The sequence below is a fragment of the Pithys albifrons genome, chromosome 33 (genome assembly GCF_047495875.1).
Source record: "Pithys albifrons albifrons isolate INPA30051 chromosome 33, PitAlb_v1, whole genome shotgun sequence".
Lineage (NCBI taxonomy): Eukaryota > Metazoa > Chordata > Aves > Passeriformes > Thamnophilidae > Pithys > Pithys albifrons.
Genome location: NC_092490.1, coordinates 1,178,704 through 1,199,641, shown reverse-complemented (window position 1 = coordinate 1,199,641; position 20,938 = coordinate 1,178,704). Strand labels below are relative to the sequence as shown.

The following is a 20,938-nucleotide window of genomic DNA, read 5'->3' as shown; positions in this document are numbered from 1 at the left end:
TATTTCACAAAATTGCTGGGTCCAAGCAGTCTAATTTATCATATTTTTAACTTTATAAAAAGAGATCTTAAGGTGTGTCCTTCCACAGAGTTTCTGCAGCTTCTTTTCTCACTTCTGCACCAGCTCAACCTCTCCAGACAAATTCCATTCTTATCTTAGAAGGTGGCACCTGGAAATTTGTCCTTGGTTCCTTAGCCTGAAAATGTGTGTGTTCCAACATCCTCCCTCTCTTTTCATATCTGAGATGATGTCAGATTATGGTCTGGAACGCCATTGGCCAGTAGGAGACAGCTGGGCTGACCCAGCTCGAGTGAGCTGATAGTCCAAGGCCTGCTCTAAAAACCAAAGCCTAAGTCTGGGCCTAACTAAACCCATGACAGATATAAATTGGGCTCCTTTCCAGAGCCCAAAAGGTTGGCATTCCAAGGATGTTTATTGTGGTCCTGAGAACTTGAAAGGCTGTGTGAGTTGGGAAGGGATTAGTGTGAAACTGGGGATTTTAGGGGCTATTAAAGAGAGTTGATGTGGGATTAAGCGAATTTGGGGCAGAATTAAAAAAGGATTTGGGGTGGAAATAGGGATTTCAGGTGAAATTAGTGAGGATTTTAGGCTAAATTAGGAAGATATGGGAAGAAATCAAGGATGTTATAGGTGGAATTAAGTGATATTTCCTTGGACTTAAGGCAATTTTGTGAAAAAACTAAGGAAATTTTGTTTGAATCTTAGGGATTTAGGGAGAAATTAGGAGGATCTGGGATGAGATTTTGAGGGTTCTAGGAAGGATTAAGAAAATTTGAGCATTCAGGAAATTGGGGTAGAATTACAAGGCTTGATGCCACCAGAAGAAACAATGCATTGAAGAAGGTGAAATATTCTGCGATGTAAAGGCAACAACTCTGCTCTTCCCCATGTTTCCAACATTGGTCTGTGTCCTGATGGAGGTTCCTCTCCCTGCGCTCACCCCAACACCAGAGAGAACCAGGAGGACATGGAGATCACCAGCCAGGTGTCTTCCCAATGCAGATAATTAGGAATGTGGGTCTCCACATCTGTAGCCAACATGGGTCCGCCAATGGGTGATGGAGTTGGAGCAGCGGACAAAGCTCTTCCCGCAGTCGGGGCACTGGTTGGGCTTCCCTTATTGGTGGGTCCGTTGGTGTTGGATCAAATTGGAGCTGTGGGTGAAGCTCTTCCCACACTCATCACACTCCTAAGGCCTCTCCCCGGTGTGGATACGCCGGTGGGTGTAGAGGCGGGAGCTGCTGTTGAATCTCTTCCCGCAGTCGGTGCAGGGGAAGGGCCTCTCCCCTGTGTGTGTGCGCTTATGCCTGAGCAGGTGTGAGCTGGTTCGAAATCTCTTCCCACACTCAGAACACTGAAAGGGCCTCTCCCCAGTGTGGATGTATCGGTGCCTGATGAGGTGGGAGTTCTGGTTGAATCTCTTCCCGCAGTCGGTGCAGTGGAAGGGCCTCTCCCCGGTGTGTATGCGCTGATGCATGAGGAGAACTGAGCTGGTCTGAAACCTCTTCCCACACTCCAAACACTCATAGGGCATCTCCCCAGTGTGGGTCATATGGTGGATGATGAGGTCAGACTTACGGATGAAGCCCTTCCCACACTCCCCACAGTTGTAAGGCTTTTCACTGCTGTGGATGTGCCTGTGGGTAATGAGGTTGGAGCTGTGGTTGAAGCCCTTCCCACATTCCCTACACCTGTTGGGCCGTTCCCCAGTGTGGATGTGCTGGTGCTGGATCAGGACAGTGCTGGTGCTGAAGCCCTTCCCACATTCCAAACACTTGTAGCGCTTCTCCCTGGTCTGAAGCTGCTGCTGCATCACCAGGTCGGAACTCTGGCTCAAGCTCTGACCGTCTTCCTGCCTCTCGTTGGTACTTTCCTCCTTGGAACAAGCAGGGTTGGGTTTCAATATCCTCCTCCTGCGAGATCTCCTTGGCTTTTCATCCCTGTTGACTTCCTGTGCTATGGAGCTGTTCAAAACAGCCTCTGCCAGGAGGTTCTGCTGGGGGGATTTGTCCTCTGTGCTCTCCATGCTCAGCTCAGGGTCTGGGGCAGGAAGGAACAAGGACACTCACGGCATTTGCCTCCGGTCCTCAGGGAAGGCCAAGGACGTCCCCCCAAACCCGGGCCCGGCAGGACGGCATCAACAGCGGGGTTGTCCTTCAGCCGGGGCCATGCTGGGCTGGAAGATGCAGCACAAGAGAGGGGAAAAGGGGCACTGACTTCCTTCTCACCTGCCCGGGGGTCCCGCGGCATCTTCCTCTTCCTTGCAGCCTCCTCCTCCATCTAGCCAAGCTTTGGGAAGGAGAAATTCTGTTTTCTGGGGAAAAACAAGGTGTGACTGCATTGGGCTGGGGGCTCCTCCTGCCAAAGACCATCTCTAGAACTCACTGAGCTTGTTGTGTCCATAAAAATCTCAAAAATTCCAAGATTTAGCCAAGAAAACACAGAAAGGAACTCCTCCTCTTTGGCTTCTCCATTTTGGGGCTCTGGGGGTCCCCGTCCCCCTGTCCTGGCTGTTGGGGGTCTCCTGTCTATTCAGGGTCCTCCCTCTCCAGGCTGCCAGGGCTCCAGAAACCCCCTGCCCGACCATTCCCAGGTTTCCTGTCCCCACACCCCTTAATTCTATGACTCCAGGACAACTCTGACCTCCCTTTTACACCCATCCCACTCTCCCTTTTCCTTTACACTGCCATTCCCTGGACTCCCCTTCTCTGGGCACAGGGACCCCCTGGACCCACCAACTACCTCTCCCCACCCCAGTCCTGCCTTTCCTTCACCTTGGCACCCTCCTGATCGCCCACTCACAGGCACTGGGATCCCCCTGCACCCCCTTATACTGCACCAATACCCCTGCAACACCATTTCCTGGCCATTCCACCTCTTCCAGCCCCCACAGCTCCTGGGTTTTTTTTTCATTCTGGGACCCCTGACACCCCCACTCTTGAATTTCCCAGACCACAGACACCCCTCCCTCCCCGCTTTTTGGAACACTGGGGGATCCCTTGAATCCCTTTTTCTGGACAGTCTGGGTCTCCCTATCCCATGATTACCCTTTCCCCAAAATTGGGGACCCCTGGACCCCCTTTCCTGGGCAGAGAGTCTCCCTGAACCCCCCATTTCCCTTCTTCAAGCAACCACATCCCTCCTTCCCTGGACCTGTGCCCCCCTGAAAACCCCCTTCCCCAGCACTGTGTCCCCCCTGCACAACAAAAGATTCAGCCCCAAAAAAGCCTCGCAGAAGTTCCCGCTCTCTGGTCTCTCCACTCTGGGCTTTGGGGAGTCTCCTCTAATGGGCTTGCTGGGGGGTCCTACATGTATTAGTGGTTCCCCCCTCTCCAGGCTCCCTGTTTTAGTGTCCCAGGGGGGTCCCCGAGCACCCCGAGCAGAGACTCAGGGCAGAAGCCGCCCCTGGGACCCTCGGTATTCCTTGCAGGGGTTTGGAGGGCCCTGGAGTTGTTTTGGGAGGACTGGGATGGAGTTTTAGGGGGATCCTGGGATAGTTGGTGTAGGTCTGGAAGTGGTTTCGGGGACCTGGTGTGGTTTGGAGGGACTGGGAGAAAGATTAGGGGGGTTTTGAAGTAGGCTAGGAGGTCCTGGAGAGGTTTAGGGTGGTCTGGGTGGGGGTCTGAGAGGAGGTTGAGGGAACTTGGGCAGGTCTGGGTGCCCTAGAAGTGGGTTGGCGAGTCCTGCAGTGGTTTGGGGGATCTGGGAGATAAATTTAGGTGGGTACGGGGGAATTTTAGGGGTCCTGGGCGGTTTAGACAGTCTGGGAGAGTCTTGGGGGGGTCTCTGAGGTGGCTTAGGGGGTCTCTCGGGTGTTTGGGGTGGCCCGGGGTGTCTCAGGGGCTCCGGAAAGTTCAGGATGAGATTTTGGGCATCCTGGGGATCCAGGGGAGTTTGGGGCTTCCCGGATGGGGGCTTTGGGGGTCTCAGGGGTATTTTCGGGGGGCATTTGGGGTGTTCGGAGGCGCATCCTGGGGTGGGGGGAGGGGCTTACCCGGCTTCTTCACCTGCACGGCCAACACGGCCCCGGGGGGATCCCGGGGGTCTGTGAGGGTTGGGCGGATCGTGAGAGAACGCCAAAATCCGCCCCGAGGCCCCGAATGCCCCCAAAATGATGCCAAATTTTCACAGAAATGAGTCGAAACTCGCTGCCATTTCATAACTCTCCAGAAGCGCCGTCGAGTCCCGCCCTCCGTCTGTGCCGCCTTTGATTGGTCGAATTGTCTGCCCGTCAACTCCTGCAGCCAATCAGCGTCCAGAAATGCACCGGGCGGTGACGGGCAATGGAGTCCGCGCTATTTTGAGACTGTCCCGTACTACAACTCCCGTCATGCACCGCGGTTCGTTCTGGCCAATCACAGTCTGGACTACAACCCCCGTCTCCCCCGCGCCCAATCGGGTCGGTCCCAGCCGGTTTGCAGCCCCCCAAGTGCCCCCCGAACCCCAAACTGCCCCAGAAGTGCCCCCAGGACCCCCAAGTGCTCCCCCAATACACACTCAGGAGCCCCAAATCACCTCCTCGGACCGCGAAGTGACCCCCAAGTTTATCCAGGACTTACAAGTGACCCCTAAAATCCTCCTTGGACACCCAGATTCCGTTGCTGGACACTCGAGTGACCCCCAAAGGTCCCTTCAGACACCCAAGTTCTTTCCTAGTGCCCCATAAATGCCCCTCAGACCCCAGTGGGACCCTCAATTGCCCCCCAAGTGCCTTACAGGTCCCCAAATCCACCCCAACCTCCCCAAAGCCCCCCAGTCCCCCTTTTCCATGGCCCCTTTCCCGGTGTTTGGGGCTCCAAAGGGGCACTTGGGGGTCGGGGGGGATTTGGGGGCACTTCGGGGGCTGGTGGTGTGGGGTAGGGATTTCGCGTGGAATTAAGGGGACTTAGAGCAGAATTCAGTGGATTTGAGGTTAAATTGGGAGAGTTTGGGTGGAAATAAAGGAATTTGGATGGAATTAAATAATCCTAAGGTGAATTTAATGAGATTTTGCTGGACTTTTAGGGATTTGAGATGAAATACTTGGGATTGTAAAAGGGATTAAGATATTTCTGAGTGAAATTAGGAGATTTCGGGTGGAATTAGAGATACTTTGCGTAGAAATAAGGAAATTTTTGATTCAATTAAGAGGATTTGAGGCGGACATTTAGAGATTTGGGAAATTTGAAGTGGAATTAAAGGAACTTTGAGTGCAATAAATGGTATTGGGGGATTCTAGATGGAATTAAGAAAATTCTGGTTGACATTAATGTTGATCTTCAGTAGAATTATGGGGATTTAGCTTGAAATAGGGGATTTGGGAAGAAATGGGAGAGATTTTTTGATGAATTAAGGAAATTTTTGATGGAATTCAGGGGATTTGGGGTAAAATAAGCAGAATTGTGATGGGTCTATAGGGATTTGAGGTGGAATTAAGGACACTGTGGGTAGAAACATCATAGTATGAGGTGAAAATTAAGGCATGTTTTGTTGGAATTTCTGAATTTTGAGTAGAATTAAGGTGACTTTTGGTGAAATTCTGAGGATATGGGGTAAAACTGGGGGGATTTGGGATGAAAATCTGGGGATAATAATAGGGTTTAAGAGACTTTTGAGTGACATTAAGTTAAGGAACTTTGGGTGGAATTAGAGAGCTCGATGGCACCAGAAAAAATGATGGAATGGAGCAGGTGAGATTTCTGGGGGTGTAAACTCAACAAAACTGCTCTTCCCAATGAATTCCCAACTTCTTTTTCTTGTGATGGATGGTCCTTCCCCTGCACTCACCCAAGTGCCCACAGGGAACCAGGAGGGTGTGGAGACCTCCAGCCAGGTATGTTCCCAACATGCGTCACTGGGAATGTGGGTCACCAAGTTGTTCCCAATGTGGGTCACTGGGAATGTGGGACACCAGGTTGTTCCCAATGTTCCAGGTCCAGGAGGATTCCCAGCACAAAATAAAAGACACTAAAAAACAGCTGAGGTAACAAAGCAAATTTATTGCTGAGGAAAGGAAATGGATCCTGTTCCTTGGCACACAAACAGCACATCCCCAGCCCTGCAATCTCCCCAGGCCAATGGATCCTGTTCCTTGGCACACAAACAGCACATCCCCAGCCCTGCAATCTCCCCAGGCCAATGGATCCTGTTCCTTGGCACACAAACAGCACATCCCCAGCCCTGCAATCTCCCCAGGCCAATGGATCCTGTTCTTTGGCACACAAACAGCACATCCCCAGCCCTGCAATCTCCCCAGGCCAATGGATCCTGTTCTTTGGCACACAAACAGCACATCCTCAGCTCTGCAATCTCCCCAGGCCAATGGATCCTGTTCCTTGGCACACAAAACGCACATCCCCAGCCCTGCAATCTCCCCAGGCCAATGGATCCTGTTCTTTGGCACACAAACAGCACATCCCCAGCCCTGCAATCTCCCCAGGCCAATGGATCCTGTTCTTTGGCACACAAACAGCACATCCTCAGCTCTGCAATCTCCCCAGGCCAATGGATCCTGTTCCTTGGCACACAAACAGCACATCCCCAGCCCTGCAATCTCCCCAGGCCAATGGATCCTGTTCCTTGGCACACAAACAGCACATCCCCAGCCCTGCAATCTCCCCAGCCTGTGGGGCAGGAGCAGCAGGTGCAGCAGCATTGGCAGCAGGGCAGGCAGGCAGTGCCCCTTCAGGCCCTGCCCTGCACCAAACCAGGCCCAGCGGGGCCTCCTCACCCCCAGCCCAGCCCACCCCTCCTGGCTCCTCTCTCTGCAGGGCAGCTTTGCCAGCTGCAGCACCAGCCCCTGCGTGCCCATCGCAACAGCCCAGGCTGCAGCAGCTCAAGGGGCTGACTCCAGGACAACAACGTCTCTGCCTGTCATTCTTCCTGGGGCACAGCCCAAGCTCTCAGCACTTCCAGCTCACACTGATGGCTCTTTCTCCAGGCCTCAGGTCTCCACAGGCCACATCGACGAGCACAACTACAGACCAAACATTACAGGCCCAGACAGGACTCTGGTCCCTGACACAAAACCTCCTCAGAATAAAAAGCTTCCTCTGCTTCTACCGCTCCCAGCAGAGCCCAGAGCCAGTGAGGACCTGCAATGGGACCATACTGGGAGCGAGGGAGGATGCAGCTCTTCTTCTTCTGTGCTCCCTGCTGTGCTTTTAATGCTCTGCCTCAGGTGCAGGTCCCCCACATCCCTCTGCTCAGCCAGGAAACCTCCCAAGGCTCTCTGGGAGCCCAGAAAACCCACAAGGTGCCTCTTTGTTCACTTGTCCCAGCAAAGCTGCAGAGCCTCAGAGCTCAGTCCCTCCCTCTCCTGCCCTGGAGCTGCAACCAGAGGTGACCTGGGGATGGGGAGACGTGAAGCCAAGCCCTGGGGATGTTTGGAGTGATCCCAGAGGGGGCTGCAGGGCCCCCCTGCCCTGCTGAGCAGGTGAAGTCCTGCACAGTATCCAGGGGCACTGGCTGTATTTTCCATCCTTCCCAAGGAAATGGGGTGAGAAGAACAAAACCTGTTTGTGCCAACACTGTGCCCCAGGCTGGGGGTGGGCAGCAAACCCTCTGGAGAGCAAAGCATTTGGGTAGGGCCAGAAGCAGCTCAGGAAAAGACACAGAAGGTCCTTTTTATCCCCAGGATTTGCTGCAGGGAAGGGATCCAGCCCCATCAGGGACATTGGCCCCTCCAAACCCGTCCCCCCAAGCAGAGCCCCCCTGGGATGGGGCAGAGGGGCCGAGGGATGTCACTTATCCGGGCCCCTCCGGGGCACAGCAGGGCTGGCACAGATGGTGGTCAGTGCCCTGTCCCTGCCCCTGGGACACTGGGATCCGGGATAATGGAGAGTTTGGCCTCTCTGGAGCAGGAGCAGAGCCCGGCAGGGGGGTGGGCTCGTGTCCCTCCAGGCTCTGAGTCGCTGTCCATGTGTCACCGCGGCCGCAGGAGCCACAAAGAGCCACTGCCGAGGGTGAAGCTGCTCCGAGGGGTGTGAAGGGGCTGTGGGGGGAGAGAGGAAAGTGCTGAAAGGGCTCCTGGTGGTGCATCCCCCACCTCCTCCTCCTCTTCTTCTTACCCCTCCCTTTCACTGCCATGCACTAATATAGATATAACAATGTTAATATATTATATTGTCCTGGGTTGAGCTGGCAAAACACCAACTGTCCAGAACAGAGTGAAAAGGGTTCTTTACCCCCCAACCAGCCAAGGGAAAAAAGAGAAAGAGAGGGAAAAAACCACTTCAAACCAGGTTTATGCTGAAACTAACTACATATATTTATACAGAAAAGAGAAAATTAAGAGAAAGCTACAATATAACACACACTTACACAAGTTATGTATAACAAGAGATAACTTCCCACTTCCCAGTAAACACAAATTCTACCATTTTAACTACAAATCATTCTAGAGAAGTCAATTCTTCAGAGACAGACTTAAGGAGAGAGAAAACCTAAGAACAAACATTTTACTTCCCTAAGATAACAGGTTGGTAAGCCGGTGCTCTGGGCTTGGGCCTCCCCACTCTGCTGGGATGGCAGAGTGTCTTGCTGGGACCACAGCTGTGAAGTAACTAACCAAGTCACTCCCACACACTGGATTTTACACCCTTTGAGATGATGTAGTATGGTATGGAATACAATATTATTGGCTGGAAGAAGTCAGCTGTTAGCTAGCTCAGCCCAGCTTAAATCAGCTGACAATCCTAGGCCTAGCTGAACTTTAAAACCTAAATTTAGGCCCACCTGGCCAAACCCATAACATATCTATATATATCATGTATTATCTATTTTATTCTATCATTATTACTTTTACTAAAATATTAATATTGTATTAGAATATAAAGAAAATATTATTTGAAATAGCAGTTTAATTTATTTTAATTATATTGTCATTGCATAAACTATTTATTTCTAAATTTGTATATTTTTTAATACTTATAAGAAAATATTTTAATTATGATTATTTGAATACATTTCCATTGCATTTATTATTCATTTATTTGTTTATTTTGTTAATTATATATATAAATTATTATTTAAAATATAATTTTAATTCTAATATACTGATTATACTTTTGTTGCATATTTTATTCATTTACTTATTTTATTTGTATATTTGTATATGTTTTAATATATCTTATATGTTTTTATTTATATATTTGTTTATTATTTTAATACTTTATTTTTACTCAGTCTATATTTTTTTAGTTTCCACTTATAAAACCTATTGTTAATTATTCATTATTAAACTGTTGTTGATTAATTATCATCCCACTCTATCCTGTGCCCCCCATGTGCCACACAACCGACCCCACTGTGCCCTGTGCCCCCAGCCCCTGCTCTGCAGAGCGTTGCCAGAGGAACAGGAAACCTTTGCACAGACCCCACAAACTCAGGGAGAGGGATCAGGGCACAAAATGGGGCTGAAATGAAGCAAAGCTGCTTTTTATCTCAACAGGCCTTGGACAGTCCCCCCTGGGGGGTGCTGGGTGTGTTGTTCACCCGTCTCCACTCCTGCCCTGCCCTCACTCCAACCCACACTGGCTGCAGGTTCCTGCCTCGAAGAGCCTTGGGGCTCTCCTGCCAAGTGGAGGTGACCAGTTGTTCCAAAAATCTCTCTGGGGCGAGTTTGATGGGATGCAAAGCCACTGAGGAAATGGGAATCCCAAATCCATGGGGCACAAGTGTCTCTGTGCCCTGAACACCACCCCAAACCCTCCTCACCCCCCTGCCCACCTGAAAACCCAGGACTTTGGGGTCCTTTTCCAGCCTTCTCCTCCCTATTTCCCATTTGTGTCTCATTCTGGAGCACCACCAGCTCACAGTGCTGACCTTCACAGCTTCTCTTGCCATCAGCCCAGTTTCCCAATTCCTTGCAGAGCCAGGAGCTGAGGGAGCTCAGGGGATGCAGCAGCCTGGGACACAGGGCTGGAGTGGAGAACCTGAAACCTCCTGGAATGGGCTCAGTTTGCAGCGCTTGGCAGGGCTGGGAGTCGGTGGCCATGGGACCCTCCAGCCCTCGACTCCTCCCTCAGCCCCTTCCCTCTCCTCCCAGCTGGCTTGGCTCCCCTGGGGCTTCCTGGGGCTGCTTTTGGCCACCAAGGGAAGGCTCCTGGAGGCAAAATTGTAATTATTCTGGAGCTTTTCCAAGTCTTTCCCTGCTTTTTCAAGCCCAGATCTCATTTTAGAAGCCACCAAAACGAAGTTTCCCCATGAGTTTGGAAACCTCAACATGGGGATGGAGAAGCAAATGGAGCCCAAAGGAACAGACCCAAAAGTCTTCCCAGAGCCTGAAATAACCATTTTTCTGCACAAATACACTCCCTGTGACATTTCCTGGTTGGAGAAGGTCCATCCCCAGATGTCTCAGATTGGCACAAACTGTTTCCCTGGCCTTGACAAGTCCTGAGAGTGACACTGACCTCGGACACCCTCTCACATCGTGACTGAGGTGAGTCTGGCCCCACGAAATTGCACCAGCCAGGCCAATTATCTGTTTTTTAAAAACATATTTCTACATTCTGCAGCCTCCCCTGTGCTTGGGGAAATGGGGCTTAGCACAGCCAGGGCACTGGGCTCACTGGGAATGCAGAAACACCTGCGGGGTCAATGCTTGGGCCAAACAGGAGGAAAACTGGTGGAAATTCATTACATTGACTTAAAAAGCTTTTAATTGAGGTTCTTGATATGAGGTTGAAGCATGTGAGGGGCTGGAGCTCTGCAATCACAGGCAGGTGAGCAGGAGACAGGTGCTATTGAGTGTTTCTTCTTCAAAATATGGGCTGGGAGGGACTTGAAATGGCTTATGCTGTTGGGTTTGACCCAATCTTTGTCCTCTTTGATCCTGTGACAGGAGTTCTGACCTGGATCACAGGGATGGCCTCACTCCCACTGGGAAGGGATGAGTCTGGGATTTGACTGAATTTTCTTCTCCCCTCCCCCAAGTGTCATTTTGCACCCCCCACACTCACATTTTCCCCAGGTTTGAGACACTTGGACTATTTCATGAAACAACCACCAATTCCCAGCCTTGTCCTCTTTTTTTCTTTATGTTTTTGGTTGTTAAGTCCAGTTTTGGGCCAGCCCCAGAACCCTCCAGCAGTACTTGTTAAAAGAAGTATACTGACTTTTTTTTCTCATGTATCCAAAACCTGAGGAAAAAAACAAAAAAAAGAGAAAAAAATCAGGAAAATGCTCAAGTTTCTTTCAGCAGCAGGAAACAGGGCAAAAGAGGATAAACCCAAAACCACGGGGACCCCACAAGGGAGCAGGGCAAGGACTCCAACCCCTCTCCCTGAGCAGCAGCACCAACAACAATTGAGTGGGACCCCCATTCCCAGCTCCCTGCACCGCTGAGGGGGGAAGAGGCACAACTGGGAAGGAGGGAGGGGTGGGGGGAAGGGGTTTGTCGGGTTTAGTTCTATTTCTCATTCTCCTGGTTTAATTCTGGCAGTAACAATTTAATTCACACGCCCACTCGGAGTCTGATTTGCCCGAGATGGTGCTCGGGGAGGGATCTCTCCCACTCCCCATCCCAACTCCCGAGCCCTCCGTTGGACTTTCCCTGCCCTGCCCGCTCGCAGAGGGAGGGAGAGCGGCTTTCGTGGGTGCCGCCCCCAGGCAGGGCCCCCGCACCCCCCGAGCTGTCCCGCAGTTCCCTCCTCAGCCGGCACGGATCCATTTGCTCGCAGAGCCCGGGCAGCATCTCGGCGGCTCCGCAGGGCACTCGCTGCTCCCTCCGGGCTCGCAGGGACCCCCCCGGCCTCCCCTGTGCCCCCCGCAGCCCCTCCCTGCCCATCCCCTCGGAGCGCCGAGCCCGGCGGGAACGGGAATGGAGCGGCACAGGCAGCGCAGCGAGGCATGACGGGAGTTGTAGTACACGGGAATCTCAACATGGCGCGGGGCTCCGGGCTCCGCCCGACCGCTGCAGTTCTGAACGTCGATTGGCTGCGAGCGGTGACGGGCGGGCTCGGTGGCCAATGGGAGTGGCACAGACGGAAGGCGGGACGTGGGAACACCGCGTGGAGCGGAGAGCGGCGAGTTTGGAGGGACTCGGTGCGGGTTTTGGGGGTCCCTCCTGACCCCCCACAGACTGCAAGACCCCCCGGCGCCGTGTTGGCCGTGACGGTGAAAGTCGAGAAGCCGGGTAAGCCCCTCCCCCAACCCCGGGACTGCCGTGAGGTCCCTCCCAACAGCCCCCCAAAAACCCCACTGAGATCCCCAAAACCCCCCTGAGATCCCGAAAACCCCACCTGAGACCTCCAAAACTGCCCCAGGATGCCCCAAATCCCCTCCTGGACCTGCCAGACCTCCTGAAAACACCCCAGGCATCCCCTCAAAACCCCCAGACTCTCCCAGAGCCCCCTAAAAATTCTCAGCCCCACCCCAAACACCCCAGAGAACCTCCCAGAGACCACCAAAACACCGCAGGGACCCCTCTGAACTTTCACCCAGACTCTGTAAACCATTTCCAATCCCCAAATGACCTGCCTGGTTAGGGGGAAAGGGTCACACCCTGCAGGCAGTTCTTCAGCTTTTGGGCACCTTTTCGAAAGTCAAAGCCAAGACTTTGGAGAGTCAGAGGTTTGATTTGGAAATATTGTAAATCCTTCAGTGTTTGAAAAGAGGAAAACATGACAATAACCTGGGCTATGGAAAGTGTCCCTGCCCACGGCAGGGCTTGGAAAGGGATGAGCTTTAAGGGGCCTTCCAACCCAAACAATCCTGTGATTCTGAGAATTGAGCTTGAGGAATTAGTTAAAAAACAAACTCCTCCTCTGGCCTTGGATCCATTTCCAACACCCCTGCTAGTTTAGGGCTGCTTTAGAGTTGGATTAATGCTGGTTTAAAGCTTATTTGGGGCTGTTTATGGCTCGTTTTAGAGCTGGGTTTAGGGCTGGTTTAGTGACACATTAATGTCAAAGTTTTCAATACCTGTATAAATACCAAATTATTTTTCATGTACTCTCAGCACTCAAAAAGTCAATTTGATGCATTAATTTCTCAGTATTATATTCTATTTTCTAGTGCTTTACAATAATATTAGATTTATATCTTATTAGAACTGCTACAGTTCCTCACCCCAGCTGATAGCACTAAAAAGTGTGGCATTAAAAACATTCCCTCCACATTTTGGAATGGTGTCTCATACCTGTAATGTGCCAATGGAAAAGGATAATTGAGGGACTGAGTTTCAGTTTAACTTGCATATGATAAGAAGAAAGCATAAAAATATGTGTGTCCTGTCTCAGGTAACTCCAACCATGAGAAGATCCAGGGTGTAAATATTAATTAGGATTAATCAATCCTCAAGCTGCACACCCAGTTACTCCTTACAACTAAGAGAAAAAACCTCAGTGGGTAAAAGCTGATTCACGAACTGTAATTTTAGACTTGGAGTCTGAAAAGTTCTTTCTATCCCAGGAAAATGTGAACAGCTGAGGGTGTGGCTGATACAAGTTATTCCCCCAGTCCCACATCAATATTGAAAAGAATTAAATTTAAAAAATTCTGTTACACTCCAGGTCGGTCAAAACAGGCCATGAGAAAACTCACCCATGCAAAGCTTTTTGGTTATAAAAGCTGGTAGAAAATGGGAGATTTATGTTGCATTATTGGCAAGTCCATGTTTGTTTCCTGGGCAAACCTGGGACTTTCTGCTCCTCTGGTGCTGCTCTGCCCTCAGCCCTGGGCTTGGTGACCAAAGCAATAAAGTACCAAAGGAGATCAAACTGGTGAGCTGAGGGACTCCAGATTTTGCTGAGACTTGTCCCAAAGATCTCAAGGAGAGTTAAGGAATATTTATCTCCCAGATAAATTTGGGCACTATGTTTTTTGGTAACCATTACTGTCAATGTTTTCACTACCTGTGTAAATACCAACTTATATTTCAAGTGCTGTCATCACTTAAAAAGTCAATTTTATGTATTAATTTCTCCATAATTTTTTATGATTTATTATAGCATTTCAGAGTATTACTATAATTATATATTATTATAACCTGCAAATCAGCATTCAGAATTTCACAACACCCAGAAAAAAACCATTTGCAATGAGAAAAATTATTATTTCCTCCCTTTTTTTTCTTTTTCTTTTTTTTTTCCAGATCGCTGAGTACTTTTTATTCAGGATATTCAGTCACCATTTTCTTTCCCCACCAGACTTGTCCAATATATTTTTTAATGACTAAATCACTAATTTTGTTTTATCCACTGTATTTGTCACCCCCTACAGGTTTCAGAACATTATTTTCCGTATTTTCCTAATTCTTTTGATACACAAGTAAAGCTCAGTGCAATTTTCAGTAAGTTCAAGGCTTTGTAAAACAAATAATCAGAGCTACTCTGAGAGAATTGCCTTTAAAATTGTGCATTTCTGCTGAAAAATTAGTTCATTCTTAATTACCTTTAAGGTTCCTTGACCAATTGTTCCAGGGAGGGTTCATGGGGATTCCAGGTTGAAGCCACACATCGTCAATAATTCAAGCTACAAACCTGTCTCAGTGTACACAAGATGTTTCTCCTTCAAGGCCCAAGTCCTAATTAGAAGTTCTTGTTTTCTATCACTTGGCAGGTGGCAAGGCCAGACATGGACCAAAAATAATGGCATCTCATCACACCCTAATACACAGGGGTGCCCCTGTGCAGGCTCTCCCTTTTGCCCACTCCCCCCTCTCCAGCCTCTCAGAGGTCCCCCAGCTCTGCTATCACCCCTCTCTGCTCCTCATCTCTAGAAGTCACCAGGCATCTGGTGTCCGTGAAAAGCTCCAAAATGATGAGAGTCAGGGAAAACCCTCTCAGAAATACTAAAACTGGAAAACATCAAGATTCAGCCAAAACCCACTCTGAAATATGGAGATAAAACCAAAAAATCCCTCCCAGAAGTTCTCTTTGTTTGGTCTTTCCACTTTAGGGTTCTCGGTTTCCCGTTTCAGCTTCTGGGGGATTCACGTTTATTAGGACCGGCCTGTTCTTTTAGCTTGGCAGGTAGACCCATGTTCTCAGCTCGGCAGGTGGACCTGTTCTTTTTGTTAGGGACACAACCATCCAGCAGATACTCCCAGTCTAGCAGATAGACCTGTTCTCTCCATTGGGTACACCTGTTGTCTCCAGCGGTTAGACCTGTTCTCTCTTCTGGTTCGCTGGGTAGAACTTTCAGCGCGGTGTGGAGACCTCGCTGGGTGGGGTGGATAGACCTGTTCTCTCAGTTGGGTACACCTTTTCTGTTTCCCAGTACGGCAAGTAGATGGCTCGCCCTTTCCAGCTGGTAGACTTGTTCTCTCACAGTCCACCGGGTATGTTCTCTCCATCCCTCGAGTAGACCTGTTTGCCTTTAGCCCTTTGCATCATGTTCTCCCAGTTCCGCGGGTAGACCTGTTCTCTCCCAGTCTGCGGGCAGACCTGTTCGCTCCGAGTCCCGCAGGTAGACCTGTTCGCTCCGAGTCCCGCGGGTAGACCTGTTCTCCTCCAGTCCCGCGGGCAGACCTGTTCTCCTGCAGTCCAGCGGGTAGACCTGTTCTCCTCCAGTCCCGCGGGTAGACCTGTTCTCCTCCAGTCCCGCGGGTAGACCTGTTCGCGAGCAGACCTGTTCACTCCGTCCCCCAGGTAGACCTGTTCTCTTTTACCGCAGTAGGTAGACTTGGTGTCTTCGCAAGACCATTTATTTCACCCGCGGGTCTCCCTCCCTTGCCTGACCGTCCACAGGTGAACTGGGGTGGGCAGCGGACGGGTAGACCTGTTCTCTCACAGCGTGGCACCCAAACCTGCTCCCAAACCTGCTGAGGCCGCCCCTCCGGGCCCGCCCTGCCAATGGGTGGGCGGGGCCGACCAAGGAACACCCCCTGGACAAGGGGCAGGGGACAGTCACGCTCCTCCTCTTCCTCCTTCTTTGTTCAGCGCTCCGAGTACGCACGGGAGCTCTCGGGTGAGCGGGAGGACAGGGTGGGAAAGAGAAGGGGCCCCCCCGACTCCACAGTGCCCCCGCTGCCCCACCGAGGGCTGTGTGTGGGCTGTGCCATGGAACACGAGAGCCGGGATGGGCCCAGCCAAAGCCCCCAAGGGCACCAGGATGTGCCGCTCCTTGGAGCCCGCGCTGGGGCTGCCGTGGGGCGGGGCCGGAGCTGCACACAGGGACGGCAAAGGGCCCCGACAAAGTGCTGCGGGACCCCCGAGCCGAGCCCCGAATAGCCTGGGGGGGCTCTGGGGGGTTGGGTTATGTTCAGGGGGATGATTGGGGCTTGAGGGACCCCAAAGCTGAGCATAGAATGCCCCTTGGAGGCTATTGGGTGTCCCTGGCAGGTGTTTTTGGGGGTCCCGGTGTCGGTTCCCAACAGAGCCCCTTGGTGGGCGGGGGGATGCGGGGACCCCCCTTGGGGGTGTTAGTGTGCATGGGTCAGGCCCTTCATTGACAGGTTGGGGAGGGGAGACCCCAATACCCATGGGACCCCGAGCAGCCCAGACAGGGGAGACCCCCCAAACCACAAAGTGGAGAGACCAGAGAGGAGGAAAGCCTGGCAGGGCTTTTTGTGGGCTGAATCTTGGTGTTTTGGGCTGAATCTTGGTGGTGCAGGGAGGGCACAGTGCTGGGGGATGGCATTTTCAGGCAGGCTGCACGACCAAGTAAAGGGGGATGTAAAGCCTTGGAGAAGTGGGATGGGGAGTCCAGGGGTACCCTGTGCTCAGAAGAGGGTTCCAGGGGTCCCTGATATCGAAGAAAGGGGGTCTCGGGGTAAAGGCACCCAGAATAGGCAGAAAAAGGGATTCAAATGGTCTCCCACTGTTCTAAAAAGGGGAGGGTGTGAGGTCTGGGAAATGCAGGAGTGGGGGTACCAGAGTCAAGAAAAAGAGGGGTGTAGGGGCTGGAGGAGGTGGGATGCCAAGGAAAGGGGCTTCAGGATGGTATTGGTGGAAGATAAGGGGGTGCAGGGGCATCCCAGTGCCTGGGAATGAGGGATCAGGAGGGTTCCGAGGTAAAGGAAAAGCAGGACTGGAGGTGGGGGGAGGTGGTTGGAGGCCACAGGTTGTGTCTGTGCCCAGAAAAGTGAAGTCCAGGGGGTGGCAGGGTAAAGGAATAGGGAATGTGGAGTCTGGGAGAGGCAGGATGGTGTTACGATCTGCTTAAATATTGCAGACATAGCTTGGGTTCAAAATGTTTTCCCCAACAAAACTAAAACTCAATCTATATTACCCCTTAATTTAAAAAAATGATATTTATTATTAATTAAGAAATTATTAAAAAATGCAGAGAGAGAGGGAAATAAGAACAGCTAAAAAAAACTCTAAGAGTACTTTTTAGAAGCAAAGAAAAAAGTTTACCACCAAACCCAACTTTTTCTGCCAAGCTATTTTGTGTGTGTGTGTGTGAGAAGCGATGTTGTCTCTGTTCCTGTAGGCAGAGGTGTGGAATGCAGCTCTTGCAATGCAGATGTGCTGCTCAGTCTGTGCTGCTCTCCCTTGTGCAGCAGGGCTGCTCCTCGCTCTCTGCAGGGCTCTCGGGCTCCAAGGAGCTGTCGCTCACGGGCAGCAGCTGCGCAGCCACCCCAGGGTGAACAGGGCCAGGGCTGGGTCAGCAGGAGCAGAACTGACGCAGGGAGCAAGGCAGAGCTAAGCTTTCTCCTCAGTCTGCAGGGGCAGGCAGGCAAGCAGCTTGGGTGGTGAAGGAGGAGGGTAAGAAGGTGAGATGGGTGAGGCAGGGGGGAGGTGGGAGAGGTTCTTGGCTGTGGTTCTCTCTCTCCATTCTCCACACTCCCTACGCAGCAAAATTCCAAGGTGTTCTTTGGGAGTTTTTATGGAGTCCAAGAAAGCCTAGACATTCTTTCTACACATAACTTGAAAATTTCATGAAAGCAGGAAATAGTTTTCTCTCAGTTATTAGAAGAAGAGGATGGTTCTGTGAGTTCTCATCAGGCAAGAAGTTTGGCTGAATTTGCTGCCATGACTTGCAGGGAGCTTAGTGAAAGGCTTTGGCAGGTGTTTGTTTGTAAGAGAATTCTGGCTTTCTGTGGATCTGCTGACAGAAAATTCTTGGATAGGATGTTTATGACAGGGGAACAATGAGGGAATAATATTTCTTACATTTCTCAGTTATTGATGTATAACAGATGAGAGGGAAAGAGGAGGCAGGGGGTTCGTGGTGTCAAAGAATGGCAATGTGGGGGTGAGGTTATGTGGGCTGGCTGGAAATGGGGGCCTGAGGGTCCCTGGTGTCAAAGAAAAGGGGGATCCAGGGCATGGGAGAGGCAGGATGGGCAGGAAAGGGGGACAGGAGGATCCTGGAGTCAGAGAAATGGGCGTCTGGGAGCTGGAGAACAGGGAATGGCCACACAGAGGGTTCCCAGAGCCCAGGAAAAGGAGGTGCAGAGGGATCCTAATAATAATAATAGGGAAGAGAAGGAGAAAACAATGGGATGGGGCTCCAAAGTGGCAATTTCCAGAGGCAGAAAAGTGGGGAGAGGGTGGGGAAGTGTCCCCAGGGAAAGGGATCACAGAACAAATCTGCTGCTCAGGGCCAGAGCAGGGACTGGGAATAAGGATTTTGGGAATTCAGGGCAGTGGGAGGGGGGTTTCCCTCCCCCTGCTGCCCATCCTGTGCTTCCCAGAGCCCAGTCACTCCCAGTATGAGCCCAGTCACCTCTAGTATGAGCCCAGCTGTTCTCACTATATCTCAGTTGCCCACAACATGATTCTAGTTGGCCCAGTATGACCGTGATCTGTCCCAACATGGTCTCAGTGCCGCCCAGTAGCACCCAGTATAGACCAAATCACTCTGACTTGTTCCCAGTTCCCCATGTGTGGTCTCAGTATTCTGCTAGCATACTCCCAGTCACTCCCACTGTGGTCCCAGTCACCCCCAGTATGGTTCCAGTGACTTCCAGTGTCTGCCAATATGGTGTCAGGATGATCCCAGTTGCCCCCAGTCTTTGCCAGGAGGAACCCAATGCTCCTGGAACACGTGGAGGACCCACCCAGAGGAAGGTCCCTCCATGTTCTGTGGCTGCAGGAAGAGACCCGAGGAGCCGAGGGCCCCCAGAGCCACCCCAGGCAGTAGAAGGTGGTCCCACAAACCCTCCTGCTGCCCCCTCGTGTCCTCCAGCTGTGGCCCAGGTCGTCCTAGTGTTATCCCAGTTGCCTTCAACTTGGTTCCACTTGCTTCCAGTATCAGTCCAGTATCATGCCATTAGCTCCAAGTGTGCTCCCAGTTTTTTTCCAGTCATGGCCGGTATGATCCGAGTCACTCCCAGATAGTCTCATTATGATCCCAGTATGACTCCAGTGTGCATCCAGTTGCTCGCAATATTAACCCAGTTCCCCCCACATGCTTCCAGTTGCTTCCTTTTACCCCCACTATGGTTCCACTCACTCCCAGTATATCCCAGTGGAGGGGTGGCTTTATATGTTAGAGAGTCTCTTGACTCTGTTGAACTTGAGGTCAGCAGTTACAAGGTTGAGTGTCTCTGGACCAGAATCAATAGGAAGGCCAACAGGGCTGACATCCTTGTGGGTGTCTGTTACAGGCCACCCAACCAGGATGATGAAGGAAATGAATTATTCTACAAGAAGCTGACAGATATCTCAAAATTTCCAGCCCTTGTTCTTGTGGGTGACTTTAACCTGCCAGATACCTGCTGGGAGCTCAACACAGCAGAGAAGAGGCAGTCTGGGAGATTCCTGGAGTGTATAGACAAGAATTTCCAGCTTCAGCTTGTAAATGAACCTACCAGGGGTGGGGCTCCTGGACACCTGCTGTTTACAAACAAAGAGGGGCTGGTGGGAGATGTAGTGGTCAGAGGCTGTCTGGGGCACAGTGACCTTGAAATAATAGAATTTTCAATACTCAGGGATGCAAGGAGGGCCATCAATAAAACCTCTAAGCTGGACATCCAGATGGCAGATTTCAGCCTGGTCAGAAGACTGGTCCAGAGTATACCCTGGGAAAAAACCCTCAGAAACAAGGGGGTACAGGAGGGATGGATGTGCTTCAAGAAGTAAGTCTTGAGTGCACAGGAACGGCCTGTCCCGGTGTGCCAAAAGGGAAGCCAATGGGGAAGACATCCATCTTGGTTGAACAGGAAGATTCTGAAGGAAATCAGTGATAAAAAGAGAGCTGACTGAGTGTGGAAAAAAAGGGCTGGCTATTTAGAAAGAGTTTAGGAACATAGTTGGGTACTGTAGCAAGAAAATGAGAGACAAAAATGCGATTTCAAGTCAGTTGGGCTACTTCAGTTAGGGATGAGAAAATGCTTCTGTAAATATGTTAATAGGAAAAGGAGGGACAAGAAAAACCTCCATTCTTGGTTGGACTTGGGGGGGAACATAGTTACCAGAGATGAGGAGAAGGCTGTGGTACTTCACACCTACTTTCCCTCAGTTTTCACCAGTAAGACAGGTTGTGGAGCAGATCACCCTGAGTGCAATCACACAGCACCTTCAGAATGGACAAGGGATTAGACCCAGCCAGCATGGGTTTAGAAGGGGCAGGTCCTGTCTGACCAACCTGATCTCTTTTTATGATCAGGTGACCCACATGGTGGATGAGGGTGAGGCTGTGGATGTGTCTGTCTGGACTTCAGCAAGGCCTTTGACACTGTCTCCCATAATATAATCCTGGAAAAGCTGGTAGCCCATGGCTTGGACAGGCGTCCCCTCTGCTGGATTAGGAGGTGGCTGCAGGGTCAAGCCCAGAGAGTGCTGATGAATGGGGCTGTGTCCAGCTGGTGGCCGGTCACCAGTGGTGTCCCCAGGGGTCTGTGTTGGGTCCAGTCCTGTTTAACACCTTTATTGATGATTTAGATGAGGGGATTGAGACCGTCATTAGCAAATTTGCTGATGACACCAAGTTGAGAGGGAGTGTCGACCTGCTGGAAGGCAGGAGGGCTCTGCAGAGGGATCTGGGTAGACTGGAGAGATGGGCTGATTCCAGTGGGATGAGGTTTTACAAGGCTAAGTGA

At 51.1% G+C, this 20,938-nt stretch overlaps 2 protein-coding genes across 2 annotated transcripts in view; one reads left to right on the top strand and one right to left on the bottom strand.

Moving 5' to 3' along the window:
• The window catches only part of LOC139684162 (uncharacterized), a 1,455,962-nt gene that overhangs the window by 292,582 nt on the left and 1,142,442 nt on the right, over nt 1–20,938 (top strand).
• Nucleotides 1–20,938, bottom strand: part of LOC139684161 (uncharacterized) — a 1,434,678-nt gene that overhangs the window by 332,730 nt on the left and 1,081,010 nt on the right. The window contains 1 exon segment of the mRNA XM_071579762.1: nt 1,100–1,777. Within this exon segment, the coding sequence (XP_071435863.1) occupies nt 1,100–1,777 (678 nt within the window).